Raw genomic sequence first — 14,575 nt, 5'->3', positions numbered from 1 at the left:
GGGGCTTTCTAACATTGTCCTCCTCTCATTTATTTCCTTCTAAGAATATGCTTGGGCCTTGTAGATCTTTCTCACTAATGAGTCAGTTCAGGCAGATAAGGAAGCCATCTCCATTTTGAATTATTCTATCGTGGAGATCTCCGCCTGTATTGTTTGTTTGACAATCGGCGTTAACATTTGTTGTTCTGCAGAACAACAAAATTTCTATCATGAATCTGGAGCCAGAATATTGCACTGGAGTTGGGAGCTCCAGACGAATTTGTCCTTCGTAAAGAAGGCAAATGCCTCCGGCTGGTAGCTTGTTCTTTATGTCGTTGGGACATCTTAAAAAAGATTGTGCAGACCATATAGAAGGGTTAAGTGACAAGTAAGTATTCTGGGTTAGACTACATGGTGACTTGAGTTGTGTTTGGGTATATGCAACTCAAAAGTTGAGATTGTTTTACAAGAGTCATTATGATTGTATTGCTCATAAAGACTAGACATGGTAGTCCTTGGTTCAGAGCAATGTCTTGTACTATGACACGTTTGCTGTTGCTTTAGGACTACCGATAGGCCACAATTTGCTCAAAAATAAGGAAGCTGTGAGGAAAGAGGGCCCTGTTTGGACAGTTTGTGCCAGTTGTCATGGAAGTGATGCTTTGATTCAATGTGCCCTGCCTCAATTGGGTGACAAGGAATCTTAGGCCCAGGATGTTACTATATGATATCTGGGAAACATGCTGTTCATTAGGGAGATAGCACAGAATTTCTGTATCTTAATTACTTTTGCTGTCCGATCAAACAGCTGCCTGTGCTTAATATAAAGTATTTTTATCTTATGATAGTCAGTGTAGCTAATATAGCAGCTGAGCATGTGGTGCTTATTGGGGAGAAGCTGTTCCCATTTTGTACTCGCTGAGTGTGAGACTTAAAGGAGACTGCTGTGTATGTACAATGCTAGACTGTGTTTCTGTGTTATTTGCTGTTCTGTGTTTCAATTGATTCAAGACCTATGGTATATTCAGAATATGACACCACTTTAATTTGGCGGAATGACTGCTGTGTTACAGATGCAACTTGTATATTAATTCAATTGCTAGATTAAATTTTCAAATGGACCCATGCAGGATTTTTTGACAGATTTGTGTGGCTTCTGCCAATAATAAGAGGAGCAAGATATCTCCTGTGTTTTGATGGCTTTGGTGGATCACTATGCCAGTTAAATGCATATGTTTTGTAGGTACTCTGGTTATTGCCAGTTTCTATAGTTATTCATTTGGCCTACAGGGGTCATTTTAATTTTATATGCTGTTCAGTTTCCCCAAGGCCACACTGGGAATCGGACTTGCACCTTGAGGAGACACGTATTGTCCTCTGTTGGCTGTCTCCCTTTCGCACTTGATTCCCGGGGATGTTGACTGATATAGCAGGGTAACTGGAGACACCAGTGGTGGGGGTTTGAGAGTGTCGGGGAAGACTCTGGTCTTTTCTCACCCAGGTTTGTAAGAGAGCGCTGAATAGTCATTCTGTTCCGAGCCGAGTCTCAGAAAGAGTGCAAAAAAAAGTAATGCGTTTTGACAATGGGAAGTTCTAGGGCCCTTATAAGACGAGGCCCTAGGAATCACTGAGGAAGTGCATCAGAGATGTAGTCCAACTGCTTTTTTGTTATTTTATAGGATGTTTGTCTGACCCTATTCTGCATTTTAGTTTAGGTTTTGCATTTGTTTTATTTTACAAAGATTTTTTTAATCAGCTTCGTTTGGGATTTTTCATGTTGCATTTTTCTTCAAATTGCATCAAATATCAAACACTTGTTTTAAATCTTCAACAATATTTAGATTCCCAATCAGTCAGCATTTTCAGATGTGAAGTTCTCTCATTAGTTAATGGCTATGAGCCTACAATTTAGGACAGGGATATAATGAATGACCAAAGTACAAAAGCAACAGCTAACTAATTGGGTTATTAGAAGTTAGAAACACTAATCAAATTAGAGCAAGTACATTCGATAATGTACATTTTTTTTAAGGAATGTGTTTGATAATAGCAGGATGTTTTACAATCCGTAGCCTGAGAAAGTTCTCCTAGAAGACCAGTTGCATGCAGCACAAGAGGGGAAAGTGCTTCATGGTAAAAATTCTTTAAGATAATTTTCACTGCTATGTGTTATATCATTATGCATATGGGTTCCAAGAAGACTTCCACCTTCTAGAAAGTAAAAGGTAGCTCTCATTCATCTCGATCTGTTCTGTCCAAATATATACATGAAAAGATGTTCTTTTTTAAACATTCTAATATTGTGCAGTCAGTGAATGTGGTCAGGGATGTTTGTTGGGGGCACAAAAATGGTTTGGAAAGCCAGCAATTTGGAGGTCCTGGTTTATCAGGACATTACTATAGACAGGGCTGCTTGAAGACATTGGTGGACCCTGAGCAGATGTTAGAATGCTGACTCCCCCCACTCAATTTATCTGTCACTGTGCAAAGTCTTACATGAATTTTAGACTCACAGGTTATTCCAATTACCACTATTTTCAATGCAGATTCTCTATTTTAAATAAGAAAAAAAAGAATATTAAAGATAGATGATGCACTGAAAAAAGTCATTTAACAGTTTCACTGCTGAGGCTTTATTTCACACCTGTTCGGAGTCTATTTTGGCACTTTTTTCCAACATCAATGCGAGTCATTTTTATGTGCCGTGCCCACACAAATACCTTTTTTATTTATCTTCAGAAAATCTGTCTTCCATAAATGTCATTGGCTTTTTAGAACACGTCTTTTATATATTGACTAATCCAGCAAGAAACGCTTTGGTTTGGTATCGTTCTACCTTTGCAAAACATAAATCATATTCTATACACACAGGTGTTCCCTAATAAAATCAGCACCAATCACAGACAATACTCCCTATGAGCCAGCACTATTGGTAAGAGTGAACTTCCCTGCCTGTAGGAGCTAGTATTGGAGAAACAAATGCCACTTCCTGCCATTCCTGGTTATTTTATGTAATGTAGTGGGGATCTTCCCTACTATATATACTATATCATCACCTTTCCCTGTAGGAGTCAGGTTTGTTTATGGCCCTCCCAAACCCTGGCTCTTAATTTCTGGGGATGGGCCTAACACTCTGTAACATCAAGTGTGGCATGATGTCATTTGCCCTTCACCAAATGGTGCACAGAAGAAATGCTCACTGATTTGATGCTGATTTACCAGTAGTATTTATTTTTCATCCATAGCTCCGTGCACTGCTAATAACCAGTGAGACTCGCCATTAGCAGTCACAGGGTCCCACGCATCTTTAGCAGTGAAGGGGTTAAATTAGACTTACTTTTTGAATATCTGGACATCTGCTGGCACCTGATCAGAGTACCACTGGCATCAGTATTGTAAATAAACAAGTTTTTATTGCAAGTTGGCTACAACTCTAAGAAAAAGAGCATCTATTCGCAAAGTTTCAGATGGATAGACTGCCTTTTCTCAAGCAACTATACCAACGAGAACAAGCACCGCAATAGAAATGTAAGTGCACACTTAAGTGACAGATCGACACCCGACCAATGATATACCAGAAACCGCAGTCCTAATCAAGCAGATTTTAAAGAAAATTAGATCTAAAAATCACATGTCAACGCTGTCAATTAGACAGCTACATATAAGAACTCCAAACACATTGTAATAGACATTGCACTTACAGTAGTGGTTACATGACCTTTTTTATGAGCAGACCAGAAAGAGAATAGCCTCCATAGATTGTAATCATGAGAAACAATAGGAAACAATGATTGTTAAATAACACAAGCATTCCAACAGTGGTGATGTGGGAATGCACAATGTCAACAATAAAGCACTTATAATTTAACAACCACAGTCTATGCAAAAAATAAATAAGTAAAAAAGTAACATACATTTTTTACAGAATGTATAATGTACCTCTACAAAAAAGGAAGATGAACAGCAAGCAAATAAACGACAAAAACAACTTTTAGATGAACTGCTCAAATGTGGACAGATCATATTTGCTGTTCAGTCCATTATGATTTGCCCAGATATATTTTATATAAAACTCTTCTCGCTTCTGTAATTGTAATTCCTGCTCCATGAGATTCTCTGTTTTATTTTTATAAAATGTGCAGCAATGTCCTGATGTTTGTGTTCACATGACGTATCACACTTTTATGTTTAGATATCCTGTCATTTGCACGCTGGGTAATTTCCCCCATGTATATCTATCCACACAAGCTCTTTATAATATCCCTTGTAGATATCTAAACATAATTCTAAGGTACATCGTCACAGTTTAAACATGACTCTTTGTTTTTACACTGAAAATATTTAACTAAACATGCATATTTTTCAACCAGCTTCCTCATCCACCTAGATTTAAAAGAATACTGTGAACACCTCATGTGGCATTACAGTCTCCTGTACAACATGCCTTCACTAAACATAGCAAGTATTCCATGGTCAAGCACAGATACTCCCAAATCAGCTGTTCATTAGTTTAGGGTGGCGCACAAACAGACCTGCTGATAGCATGCAACGCATCTTGTCTTTTTAACATGTCATATATGATAATTAAACTAGAAATCTAAATGATTAAACTAGATGTTTAATTTTTCCCTAAGCAGTAGTCTCTTGCTGCATCCAGGGACACCTATGTTATGTGGGACAAATAGTTATAACTTTGCCAAAAGATGTGCCCTTACTTGGGTCATATTTGAATGCAATAAACTCTGTTTGTAATCTTCCAATTCAGTATATAAAATTATGTGATGCATAATAAAAATATATCTGGCAATTATACATAGCAAAAGGGTGAGGGAAGAGTAACTGTGCAGCTGTTTATACACACTGGAAGAATAAAATACTGAGGATTATACATTACATATAGAACAAGAAATTTGGTACTGTGCAGCTGTACATTTTCCAATCTTCCCAATCTCTTCATCAGCTTTAAACTGGCCCCACAATCTGCATTATTGCAACTGTTATCAGTTAGTTGACCAGTTATAGCTGTGTGTACTCACAAATTCCACCACAATGCACAATAATAGTCTTACTGTAAGAAAGGTGACTGCTATTGGCCTGCATGTGGGGTCATCTTCCGACTGCCCTAAATCATAGATGCCAACTCTCCCGGGATGTCCTTGAGACTCCCGAATTTCTAGAGCGTTGCAACCTCCCTCATCCTGCTTACTTCATTAGTGAAGTTGGTGTGAACGAAGAATAGCGACAGCGAATAGCGTCATTGTGGCCTGTCCCCTGCTGTAATAGGCTGAAAATGGTGATGTTCAGCTAAGGGGCAGCTCTGTAAGGTGAGATCTCAGAAGGTGGCAAGTATGCCCCAAATGCACTCAATGACTGATGAAGGAATGTGTGGCCAAATTAGACTTTCCTCCTTCTCTTAAAGAGATCATGTTTTCAAATCTTATAGAAATAAAGAATCTCTGTATACCCTTTCCTACATGCTTGGGTAAACCTACTAATATGCTATGACATGTAAGCTGTTTCAAAGACTCACTATCAGGTATTGAAATCTTTCTATTTAATATGCTATGTGAGTTGCTGGCCGCTACCAGGTTTGCTTGTGGCCACTGCCAGGTCAGCCTGTGTGAATTTGACTGTGGTGGTAAAAAAAAAAACCTGCTGGATACAATTTGCCACCACAGGACAGTGAAAAGCTCATAAAGAGCACACTCTCCCAGGGCAGACAGTAAGTAGATTAGATCTTCTTGCGGAGTCTTAAATTGACAGTTCAGTTTCCGATGCGGAGCGAACTTATTAATAGCCATGATGTACAAGGGGAGCAAGACCGCCATTGTCAGCGACTGTGCTGTGTTGACAATTTGTATCTAGCACTTCACCAGATCTCTGTGGGCAAACATGTCAGGGAAGCTTGCATATTTATTTCCTCTGATCAATGCCTATGGGTAGAGAGAACTGCGGGCCTACCTGGACAGGTGGCAAGGGGCATTCAATTTTTTTTTTTTTTTGCCCCATTATCAAGGAATTCCTGACTACATAGGTTAGAATATCCAAATCATAGCAGTTGCATTGCTGTGATAACTCAAAATTATGCAGAGCATTTTAGATTGGAATTAAAACAAACAAAAAAACACATTTAGATATGTTGTAGATAAAGTTGAACAACTTTATCTAAAAGGAAATAATTCTGAAATTGCCCACTAAATTCTGCTGTATAGTTTTAAAAGCCCACCTCTCATCTCTATTCACACCAACTTGAATTAAAAAAATAAAAAATGTAATGATAATAAATGTACCATTTAGCAAAACTGCATGCTGTTTGTTTAGTCCAAAACTTGTTTTCATAGCACGCTTTTTAAAAATAGGTTATTAAAACTAAATGCTGAAAATAACTGGAGCTATTTTCTCTGTTAGTTAGTCTGTACTGCACACTTTGAGATTTCATTATTGTAGTACCAATTAGCAAAAACTAAGATTGCTGAACATATGTTAATCAGTATATATTAACTATATATTAATATTTGCTTCTATCGAAGAATTATAAATTACATGATTTACATTTTTGATCACAGTAATGTAAATTTTATGGTCCATGAATTGTACTATATTTCTGTTTGTCATTGTACTGTAAAACTGTGTGCATGTGTGTGAATGTTTCCTTATCAGTATAGTAATCATTAAAACATTTAATATATCCACTGTCATATGTAATTGTAACTGCAATTTATTTTACATTATATAACAAATACAAAAAGCTTTGTTTGCTTTTTCAAATCTCTTTACTGTTTAAAAGATATATTTGCTTTATTTTCTTTTTTTTTTTTTAATAAAAAAGGAGATGCACATAAATGTCTTTCTGTGAACAAAAATATTGTCAGAGTATACACATTAGGTGAACAGACTGTCATGCCCAATGAATTATAGGTAGTGTGAAAAGTGAACACTACGCCTCAGTACAACGCATTGGAAGTAAACAGTGTAATTATCCATGTAAAAATAAATAAAAATCATTACTTTGTAGGCAGTATGAATGTCTATATTCATACCTGGCTTTGCTTGGGTAGAAAAACAGGAACTTTATACTAGTCAGTGACAACCTGAGGTGCTAAACATTTTTGTCTAGCTTCATTGTCATCCATTGTTAATGGTTTACTTCTCTTGGGCTCAATCCATGAATTATGTATCACTGCATTATTTGGCATAGGATCAGCTTCCACGATCGAAACAACCCTTTTTTTCATTTTGCTCTTCAAAACCTTTTGGAATTTTTGCCTTGTGAATGCGTATAGCAGAGGGTGGAAGATGGTGGTTCCATAGGCCATGACTAGAAAGCACAATCTGAGTTTTACCAAAAGGTCACTTGGTCCAAGACACAAAATTGTTGTATTTAATAAGGAAATAGGCGTCCAACAAAATAAGAAGGTTGAGATAATTAATAGTGACATTCTGAAGACCCTCTTTTGCCTTTCACGTCTCTCTCTGTGCCTTTTCACTGCTCGACGTAGGGCAATAATCACAGATACGGAGGTCCTTACACCAAATACTACATTTCTGCCTCCACTGCTTTGTGAGACATCTGTTGTCTCATGCTGTGTAGCCAGAGAAATCGTTTTTTTCTTCCTTGCCTTCTTCTTTTGTCCTGTTGAAAACCTTGTGCCTATGCGAATGTTGAGAGCCTGAAGTATTTTGCTGTATGTGATCAACATCACAACTATTGTGAAAAAGAAAATGGGAATCTGCACTAAAAGGTGATAATACATCCCAAGTTCCGTATGATATTCATTTGAGCTAACACATAAAAGTGTTTTGTTTTCCCAAGTGTTTTCACTTTCGAAGCTGAAAAAGCTGACTTCAATGAAAGGAATCAAAAAAGAGAGAAAGGAAACTATCCATGTTGATGTCATCAATATAACTGCACGGCCCATGGTTAGAATTCGGTTAGCAGGTTTCACAGAGATGTCATAACGATCCAAAGTGATAGCAAAGACATTAACAGCTGTGGAAACACTGGCAAAAGAGACACAAGCTTCATGGAAGCAGCAGATCAGGGCACTATTTTTCTCCAGCGGCAGCAGTAAGATTACAATAGTCAGAGGAATACACCCTACGCATATTATTACATCGAGCACATGGAGATTCATAGTAATAATGTTGCTGACTGAGTTGATAAGGTTGGATTTCATACTGTAAAGAACCAGAACCGTGAGGTTGCTTCCAAGGCCCAGAACAATTTCCAACATTAGGAAACAAATGAGAGAGATTTGGAAGCTAAGCGGGTATGACAGTGGTCTGTACATGTTGGCGCTGACGTCACTAATCTCATCGCGAGTTGTTATATTGGCCTCAGACTGCATGTTGGTTTCCAGCATGAAAGTGAAACACATCCTTTTGAATTAGGTGACATGAGTCCTGTGAGAAGAAAGAAAGAGTAATTTAACTTTCTTAATTTTTATAAAAAAAAATGATTTAATGCCATTGTGTTTTTTTGTTGTTGTTTAAGACACAGAAGAAGGTAATTAATATGCAATATTGGAAAGCATTTTATATTTAGATAATATGCGAAAGAAAAATATTTTTACATACAGGTGAAACATTCTGGATAACTGGATTTCATATAGGAGATCCAATACCCTTTTCTGGCTTTCTCTGTCGCCACTTACAGCCATACCCGTTTTACATGCCATATCTCTTGACTTTTGGACAATTAAGGAGTCTACGACAATCTCTTGATTTCTGCTTTGTGAAAAACAGCACTTACAGGAGATTTTTAATGTCTCCCCTGTAATGTAGAACAAAATGAGTTGTCCATGCATAGTGTGAGATCATCTCCAATTAACTTATTAGGATATTCGTTTATTGGGTATCAATGGTTATACAGTAGAACTGTTATGTCCCAGCTCTTGCAGACTATGGACCCAGTCAATTTGATTCCATTTTTATGATTTTCATTTCAATGTCTAATCACTAGTCATTCTGCCTTTTTATATACCCGCTGTCATATTTTCATCTCTGTCAGAGCTAACAGTCTAATGAGTACTAACAGCTTCTTACAAGAGTATAGGCTGGTAGAGTCTGTGAAATGTGACAAAGTCACTGGTGTGATGCAATCTCCGCTTTTCCTTCAGATATACTAAAAATGCATTTGATCTGTTGGAAAAAGGCTTTTCAAATTCAGATTTGCTTACCATGAAAATATGCAACCTGTTGTACATCAGCCAGTTAACAATATCACTGGATCTTCCAGGCGTATATGTATGCATGTATATGTATGTGTGTGTGTGTGTGTGTCTGTGTGTGTGTCTGTGTGTGTGTGTGTATATATATATATATTTTGAATGATATACATATTACACACTCTTTATTTAGCTTCCACTGATTGCCAGCGTTTGCAAGTCCCTTAATGTATGCAAATTCGCTTTAGTCTCTTGCTGTAGTTGCTATAGTAACTAGCTGAAAGTTCTCTATAGTTTAATGTTGCTAAATATTTTTCTGCAATGTTGTTACATTTTTCTTACCAATGTGCCCATTGCCACATGGCAAAATATCATAGTGTTATAACTTTACTAAAGGCAAGTAGGCAGTGCAGGTTTTTCTCACCACTGCTTTTCAGGATCAAATAGGGCAAATAGTTTTATGGAATGTTGTAACACTTCATTACTTTGTGATATTATATTCCATACTCTACATATAATCCTGGCCACAATATAATGATTCTTGTGTCGTCCCCTCTCCAAACCCCCCCCCCCCCCCCCCCCCAAGATTGTCTACATGGGATTGGAGTAATTTTCCCATGCTGTAAACACTGGTTTTGGTACAGTAGTCTAGTTGTGCTCTGTCAGTTTATTTTTTTTATGCAACATTTTTTGTCGTTTATGGGTAGGAAGGTATCTTGGTTATAGGGATCTGCTTACTTACGTTTGGCTAGTAGCGTAAGGTTCACCAGGTGTTTATGGCATACTGGAAAATATAGTCTATATCTGAAGAGACACATGCTGCTTGTGCTTGAGTTATGATTTTTTTGTTGTGTTCACATTAAAGTGTATTTACACTTCGGTGTCATAAGCAGTGAAATTCTGCAAGTCCAGAGGAGATTAGAACATCTTATCTAGAGTGATGCTGTTAGATATAAACAACAGTTGCACTCTGCCAGAGACAAACTCATATAATGTTAGATGCTTTTTTTTTTTCTTCAGATCATCTAGAAATTGCCAAGGGCAATTAAGTAATTAAAGCTTTATTTTATTAAAAAGAAAACAAAAACTAAGCATCTTATTTGCACCTGAAACTAAAATATATATCTTCGATCAGTCTGAGTGTGCTCAGTTTTATCATTTGTGTTCTGCTAAACCAAATCTGTTTTACTGTATGTGTATGTAACTGACAGTGTCTGCAGAAAATGGAAAATGTGAGTCCTGCCAGATCTCATGCTGGCCAAAGATAAAGCATCAGTCCTGTGTCACATGCGTTACATTTCCTGTGACTTGAAGGAGCATGTTGAGAGAAGGGGAGTTAATTAACAGAATTCATTTTTGAATCTATTAACTTAGAATGGTGATGTGCGCTTCACAGAGACATCTACCAGGCAACTGTGCTAGTAGGCAGTGAAGATGTATGGCAGAGCTTGGCATCGTGCTGTTAAACACCTACCCGCTTCCTTCTGCTATAAAGGACCTTTAGTTCACTGAAGCATCTTTTCAGAAATTGAAACATGATGTAATTGTGGCAATCGGATAACTGTTAACCTGTTCAGTAACTTAGTTTTTCAGTGGGGGGAGGGGAGATGTATCAGAGCTCACCAAGAAGGTATTAACTGAAGGATAAGATGATGGCTATCAAGACTATGCTCACCCTTCTCTTCATAGCCTCACAATTGTATTGCTGAAACTTTCTCAAAATGACAATTGGTCTCATTGTTGTTGAGCATCAACTATTCCATATGATCCAGAACTTTTCATATAAGTGATTAGTCTTAATCTTGTCAGGGAAAAAAAAAATCTGTCTTTGTCCTTTTGAAAAAAAACAACCTTAGTTCTAAAAGCTCATTTAATGTGATGGCCCTCAACTGAGCATAATATGGAGGCTGAGATGTACCAGTTAATAATTGACAGTACCAAGTTTATTTGCAGTAGTGTTATTGTAAAGCCACAATGATCTGGTTGCTGGATGCATTTTTTTTTAGATGGTGATTGTGTAGCTTTTAAACTCTCCTAGAGTCAGCATCCCCTATCGAGGCATAATATTATGGTGCTCACCAGGCACACCTGCAAACAATGAGTCTGGATGGTGACAATTCTCCCAGAATTCTAGTCTCCTAGTGTTACATGTATGCAAGTTCCCTTCTGCCTTTAAACATTAATATATACAGCCCTTGCTGGGCAGTATGCATTCAATCATTCACTTTGTAACTGGCAGGACTTGCATGTACTAGTACTATGGCCTTTAAAATAACAAAAATAAACAATTTCTAATTATAGATGTATGAATTTATATGTAGCTAACCCTTGTTTTAAGAGAATTTGTATGTCATGGAGTCAACTGCTTATTACGATCACCTTTGCTTTGTGTCTGAATTCTAATTTGAGTTATTTAAGGTAAGAACAGACCGAAGTGAATCTGAGTGTGTATGTAATATATATATATATATATATATATATATATATATATATATATATATATATATATATATATATTATATTGTGTATGTAAAATGGTATGTGTATGTATACTTAGCCTTTTATACAGTTTTCACTCTATCTATGTATCTCATATACATTTTGCAATATGTCATTGGATAATTTTGAATGTTTCCCATTTACCTTTTTGTCCATGTCTCTCCTACACTTTGTCTGGCATTGACTGGTGATCATCGTCCGAGACTCTGTGTACACAGTCTGCTAGCAAGTAGTGTACAGCAGACATAGTGGAGTGCACGTCTTCTGCAATAATGTCACGATTCTGTCTGAAATTAATTCAACGTGAATGTACTCTTTAAATGACGCATTTGGGTTCATTTGCTTTTTGTTTATCACCCTGGATGCAATGCAAATAAGTTATTTCAAGTCTATTTCACTTTTGTCATAACTATGTAAATATAAAAATAAATGCAGGATAATGCAAATTACAATGGGTGCAGCAAAAACAAAACCCCATCACACAGACTAATGATAAGATAAAGGTAGTACAGCTTTGCATCAGTTACTTAGTGTGTATGCAGTGACTAATTATTTTTATCAAAGGTATTTGAATTTAATTATATTCTAATGTGAGCACTAGACTAAAAACAGTACTTAACTATGAATGAGCAAGTGAATGCAAAACATTATTCCATTTTAGAGGATTGTATATGTAGAATTTATTTTTCTTCCAAAAAATCTGTAGGGAATCGAGGCTCATAATGCATTTCTGGAGGGAGCTAATGCTAAACTCTGTGGCATGTGAAAAGTAGATATAGCTCTTACCTCTGCCAAAGATTAGATATCCTTTGTGAATCATTTGCAGTTGCAATTGCTTCATCTTGTTCACTTGTAAGCAGTGTACACATGAAGCCAGGTGCTACATATCTCTCCAGAAAATGACCTTAATGAAAAGATGTTCTTGTGCTGAGCCATTGTTTCAGCATAGTGCTAACGTGCAGAGCGTGTGCTGCTGCTTCCAGGCTGCTGCGGTCGCTCGTTCAGTCTTCCCACTGTGAAATCAATAAGCATCTGAAAATACATGATGAAAGTAATTTAACATACTGAAGGCTAAAGCTCTCGGGAGACATGAGTGAGGTCCTGCTTTTTGTTGAGAAGAGCAGCAGTGCTTGTTGTTGGGTCTGCTTTTGCAGAATGACAGCTTGCTTCGTTGCTTCCCTTCACTGCAGAGAGATGCAGTGCATTCACTAGTTTTGATTGGCCAGATTTGCAGGGCTTTTGGATAGTACTGCATTTTTAAAATTCTTATAAGAATCTGTTTTATACAATCCTGTTTGTGTCGTTCTTGGGTAAAAAAAACAAACCACGCAAAAATGTCTGTGGTTGTTTGAGTTTATTTATATTTTACAATTATTTATGTCTCTCTGTAAGCTTTTGCTTTTATAGAATTGTATAAAGTATAAGGATTCCAATGTATTTCATTTAATTATAGAATCATTTCTCATTTATTAATTTTTAAATGCATTTTATAGGATTTGCATTTGAGGGGAGTTTGTGAATTTGCTTTATCTGTGTAGTGTAATGTGCCCCTATTAACATACAGGTGACCTTTTAAAATTGTGTTGGAACTGATAAACCATAGAACTTTATTTCAACAGGTGTATAAATGGATGACAGGCTGTTTTTAAGATTTTGCATTGTGAAACAGAGTGTGTATAATTTGTTCACATAAAAAAAATAAGATGCTGTGACAGAACTTTAAGAGCACAGTTCATACAAGAATTCAAACAGCAATGAACTGAAACAGTGTTATAAGGAGTGGGCCAAAATTCTTCAAATTTGACGAGAGATTTGACAAACTTCGTTATTGATGCTAATAATGCACATATATAATGCTACAAGCTACTAAATCACGGGGGATGAACATAATGTGAGGTTGTAGGCAGCCCATTCCTGCAAGGTTGGCGATAGATACGATCACCTCCCTCTGCAGGGGCCAATATCAAATCATGGGGTGTACTTAATTTTTCAAAAATTGATTCTACTTGTCGGCTTATTTTCTACAGAAAAATACTGATTGAAAGCTTGCGAGCAGGGCCTTCTCACCTCTTTTGTTTGTCTGTAATCCCCAGTTTTATTACTGTCTTGCTCCCAATTCATTAAGGAACATAAATGCGTCTATGTGCCGTATTTTATGTTAAATTGGGCTTCACATGTCAAGAAACAAACTGTACACTAGTGAATGCAAGAACATCCAATTCGTCTTTGAATGCAAAGGACACCTACCTAAAATTTTTGCACAGTATTGTGTGTGTGTATACATGTATGTATGTATGTATGTATGTGTGTGTGTGTATATATATATATATATATATATATATATATATATATATATATAGTGTATATAAATATATATAATGTATGTATAAAAGTACATCTCATTTTTTGAGGCTAATATATTAACAGTAAGGAGACAAGCAAAAAAAACGTTATGCTGCACAGTAGAGCCCCAGTTTACATTATGCCTCATAATTGTGTCCCCAGTTCATATCATGCCTCATAATTGTGCTCCAGTTCATATCATGTCTCATAATTGTGCACCAGTTCATATCATGCCTCATAATTGTGCTCCAGTTCATATCATGCCTCATAATTGTGCCCCAGTTCATATAATGCCTCATAATTGTGCCCCCAGTTCATATCATGCCTCATAATTGTGCCCCCAGTTCATATTATGCCTCATAATTGTGCCCCCAGTTCATATCATGCCTCATAATTGTGCCCCCAGTTCATATTATGCCTCATAATTGTGCCCCCAATTTACACTATGCCTCGTAGCTGTGCCCCCAATTCATACTATGCCAGTGTTGCCCCCAGAAAGTCATAGTATACCATATATATATGTGCCCCTCAATTTGCTGCTCTTACCTACTTTTGGAGACTCGTCTTCCTCCAGAAACCCAGGAGCT

General features: G+C 36.9%; 2 protein-coding genes across 4 annotated transcripts in view; one reads left to right on the top strand and one right to left on the bottom strand.

Annotated features, from left to right (window-relative positions):
- Nucleotides 1-14,575, top strand: part of COG5 (component of oligomeric golgi complex 5) — a 295,484-nt gene that overhangs the window by 54,458 nt on the left and 226,451 nt on the right. The gene's annotated exons all lie outside the window — the stretch shown is intronic.
- GPR22 (G protein-coupled receptor 22) lies at nt 6,762-12,789 on the bottom strand. 3 transcript variants are annotated; one of them, XM_075205276.1, is made up of 3 exons: nt 12,432-12,789; nt 11,790-12,003; nt 6,762-8,382 (listed from the first exon to the last, which is right to left on the bottom strand). In XM_075205276.1, exon 3 carries the CDS (start codon nt 8,355-8,357, stop codon nt 7,056-7,058), a length of 1,302 nt encoding a protein of 433 aa, XP_075061377.1. In that variant the 5' UTR covers nt 8,358-8,382; nt 11,790-12,003; nt 12,432-12,789; the 3' UTR covers nt 6,762-7,055. The 3 variants fall into 3 exon arrangements, with proteins under 3 accessions (XP_075061377.1, XP_075061378.1, XP_075061379.1); XM_075205277.1 differs by having other exon boundaries at nt 11,790-11,932; XM_075205278.1 differs by lacking the exon at nt 11,790-12,003.

The sequence above is a fragment of the Mixophyes fleayi genome, chromosome 4 (genome assembly GCF_038048845.1).
Source record: "Mixophyes fleayi isolate aMixFle1 chromosome 4, aMixFle1.hap1, whole genome shotgun sequence".
Classification (NCBI taxonomy): domain Eukaryota; kingdom Metazoa; phylum Chordata; class Amphibia; order Anura; family Limnodynastidae; genus Mixophyes; species Mixophyes fleayi.
The sequence above is the reverse complement of the archived record's forward strand: the minus strand, read 5'-3'. Positions and strand labels throughout refer to the sequence as shown.

Excerpts from the sequence above, each read along its gene's own strand:
- GPR22 (XM_075205276.1), bottom strand. The coding sequence starts at position 8,357 with ATGTGTTTCACTTTCATGCTGGAAACCAACATGCAGTCTGAGGCCAAT.